The 3,597-nt window shown below is 37.4% G+C and overlaps 1 protein-coding gene across 1 annotated transcript in view; it reads left to right on the top strand.

Moving 5' to 3' along the window:
- PDE3B (phosphodiesterase 3B) overlaps positions 1–3,278 on the top strand; it is a 197,240-nt gene extending 193,962 nt beyond the window's left edge. The window contains exons 15-16 of the mRNA XM_021717516.1: positions 453–705; positions 2,122–3,278. Of these exons, the coding sequence (XP_021573191.1) occupies positions 453–705; positions 2,122–2,336 (468 nt within the window). The 3' untranslated portion in view covers positions 2,337–3,278. The remainder of the gene's footprint in view (positions 1–452; positions 706–2,121) is intronic.
- Positions 3,279–3,597: the final 319 nt, after the last annotated feature.

The following is a 3,597-nucleotide window of genomic DNA, read 5'->3' as shown; positions in this document are numbered from 1 at the left end:
TGAGTTGGAGTCTCACTCTGTCGCCCAGACTAGAGTGCAGTGGCCACTCCCGGCCACCGCGGCCTCGACCTGCTTGGCTCCAGCGATCCTTCTGCCTCAGCCTTCCCAGTAGCTGGAACTACAGGTGTGCACTACCAAGCCCGGCTGATTTTTGATTTATTGTAGAGGTGAGGTCTCGCCAAGTTCCCCAGGCAGCTCTCGAACCTGCAGGCTCAGGCAATCCACTCACCTCGGCCTCCCAAAGTGCTGGGATTACAGGCTGAGCCACCGAGCCTGGCCTTCTTGCTCTCTTGGTGGTTTCTTTGGCTTTGCAGAAACTTACCAGTTTGATGAGGTCCCACTTGTCTATCTTATCTCTTATGGCATGGGTGCTCTCAATAGTTTTAACAGCAAAGTTCAGAGGTTTTTCTTTCAACTGTTAAACCCGTAGTTTTCTTTTTTAAAATGCTCAGGGAGATGAAGAAGCAAATCTTGGTCTGCCTATCAGTCCCTTCATGGATCGTTCTTCTCCTCAACTAGCAAAACTCCAAGAGTCTTTTATCACCCACATAGTGGGTCCCCTGTGTAACTCCTATGATGCTGCTGGTTTGCTACCGGGTCAGTGGATAGAAGCAGAAGAGGATGATGAGACTGAAAGTGGTGACGATGAAGATGGTGAAGAATTAGATACAGACAATGAAGAAATAGAAGACAATCTAAATCCCAGTAAGAATCCAGGGATGCTACAATGTATTAATGTTACAAGTTGAATGTACCAAATCTGAAATGCAGAATGCTCAAAAATCCAAAACTTTTTGAATACCAACATGATGCTTAAAGGAAATACTCATTGGAGCATTTAACATTTTGGATTTTTGGATTAGGGATGTTTAATATGAATATTTCAGATATAAATGTTACAAAATCTGAAACACTTCTAGTCTCAAGCATTTCAGATAAGGGATACTTAACCTTAATTAACTGCAAATGTCTATTTAATTTGAATTTGGATCTTTGTTTTTTAGATACAGATTCAGCAGTCATATCCTGAGTAACTGTAATCTAAATATTCAGATTCAGTTGCCATGTTTTGAGCAATAGCTCTGTGCTGGGTACTGTGCTAATACTGTCACATAGCAAGCAAGCATTCTTATTCTCATAAGTAACATCTTGAGTTGGTGTCCTCCAGCCAGTACTCTTCAGCAGGCTCCATCTATGCATGCACGAAGGGCTGTCACCACATCTGAACATGTGTGAGGTGGGTGAGTCCTAGTGGCTTGTCCTCCTTGACCTCAACCCTCCTCACACACCTCACTCTCAACCCCACCAGGCAGCCAAGGAGCACAGCTGCCAAAGAAATATGCTCATCTACATTTCACATAGCCTTGGGAAATGGGTCAGAACAATAGGGAGAAAAGGAAAGCATAGAACCAAGTTTTGTGGCATTATGAATTTGAGTTTCCAAACTGTAGTAACATTTTTTATATAAGACAATGAGTATACATGAAAAATGGGGAGAAAAAAACGGAATCTTTGTAATTGTGAATGAAATCAATGATTTGCTCTTTATTTTAAAGTAGAATTTAAATTATAGCTGGCTGAGTACTTTTTTTATTTTCAAGCATGCTATAAATCAGAACAGATAGGATTACTTCAAAGAACGTTTGAGCATCTGATTATCAACTTGGAAAGGTTGACTGACTTCTAAAAATTATGTTCGTCAAAATGTTGGTAATTGTGTTATTTTAATACATATACTCTTAAAAGGTTGGTTTTTAACTTTGGATAGTTATAATTTCATTTGCAATTTCAGCACTATCCTTTCCTCCCTTACATACCCTAAACCACTTCTCTGTTTTATTTTTATCCATAACACATAATACCATCTAACATATTCTTATTTTGGTTTTTTGTTTGTCTGTTTGTCTAGGTCTTTTCACTAGAATGTGAGCTCCATAGTGTGGAGATTGTTTTTACAATACTATTTTATTTTATTTTTTTATATTATTTTAAATACTGTTTGCTATTATAACTCAAGTGCTTAGCTAAGTAGCTAGAATATAGTAGGCACTTAGATATTTATTGAATGAAGGATTAAATCATAGTGCTATGATTAGAATGCATTTGTTTTAAATTCCACAGAACCACCAAGAAGGAAAAGCAGACGGCGAATATTTTGTCAGCTAATGCATCACCTCGCCGAAAATCACAAGATATGGAAGGAAATCATCGAAGAAGAAGAAAAATGTAAAGTTGATGGGAATAAACTGCAGGTGGAGAATTCCTCCTTACCTCAAGCAGATGAGATTCAGGTCATTGAAGAAGCCGATGAAGAGGAAGAGCGACCCTTTGAATAAAAGAAAAATCATATTGAAGAAGCCCAGAGGGCAGAAATCATTGCCTAATGGTCACCATACTGATTTTCAGTTGACCATTCCCACATGAACAGGCCTTAATACTGTGAGAGGATCCTTGCTGTGTTGGCAGTTTCCCACTCCTATGCACTTTTACCACATGAACTAGAAAATTATTCTTAAACCAAGGCTTGAGTTGACCCCTGTTGCAAAGCCCTTACTTAAATCCTTCACTGGTGTATAAATACTTTGTCACAATGCTGCTTTGCTGGGTAATGAGCTCTTATTTTTCATTGGGAGGTAGCTATAACTAAAAACTCAAGTGACTTACTTCAGTTACCAAAGTGGCCAGAACTTTTTGCTTTCATGGAAACAAGATTTATATTGTATTTCCCAGTGTGTCTTTTATGTACTTGAATGTTTTGAAAAAAGTCTATGCCTCTCTAAAAAGGAATCCAGTGTTGCCTTTCTGAGGGATTTCTGCTCAATGCAATACACTGTTCAGTTCTGTTCTCCCAGCTAGGTTTATCCATGAAGGACTGAGTGACCTTTGTTATATTTAACAAAATCCAGGTGCATCAATTTCTGATGCTTTTTACTCTTGTGTATTATCTATTATGTGTGTTTTATTTCTGCTCAGAGTATTCAGGTTTGCCATGGACATCAGAAGTCTGAAATCCAGTCTTACTGACTACGTTCCATGGTTAAAATTTAAAGCTGTTTAGGTTTAACAATGAAGGAATTTATTCTTTAGTCAAAACTGTTCTTATTTTTACTCTTGCTCAGGATTAGTATTTTTAAACATTTAGCTAATATAAACACAGCACAGATTTGTCAGAAGAAAAAACAATTGTCCTAATATTGATGTAACCCTTTTATGAAATGAGCATAATTTTCTGTCGTCTTAGATGAATTTGTGACTAATTAAAACCAAGGAAAAGAAAAGATGTCTTGTCTTTTGCCTTAATGCGAAATCAAATGAAGCAACTCCCATCAAAGATATAGATATAGAACAAAAGACATACAGTGAGCTCTAAAGGACACATACATTGAATAAATAATTGGAATATGTGATTATCTTTAGATTCATATTTTAGGTGTCATGTGTTTAGTTACTGTAAAACTGACATTCATCTTTTTGTTACTTTTCCTCTGCCTATGACTACATGACAGAAGTGACCTATAGTACTACTCATTACTTCTAGAGCCCTACATCAAGACTGATTTTCTGAGATAAGGGATGGTAATACTTACTTAATTCTCA

Source organism: Carlito syrichta, unplaced genomic scaffold, assembly GCF_000164805.1.
Source record: "Carlito syrichta isolate Samal-C Ts95f unplaced genomic scaffold, Tarsius_syrichta-2.0.1 Scaffold309824, whole genome shotgun sequence".
NCBI classification, from domain to species: Eukaryota; Metazoa; Chordata; class Mammalia; order Primates; family Tarsiidae; genus Carlito; species Carlito syrichta.
The sequence above is the reverse complement of the archived record's forward strand: the minus strand, read 5'-3'. Positions and strand labels throughout refer to the sequence as shown.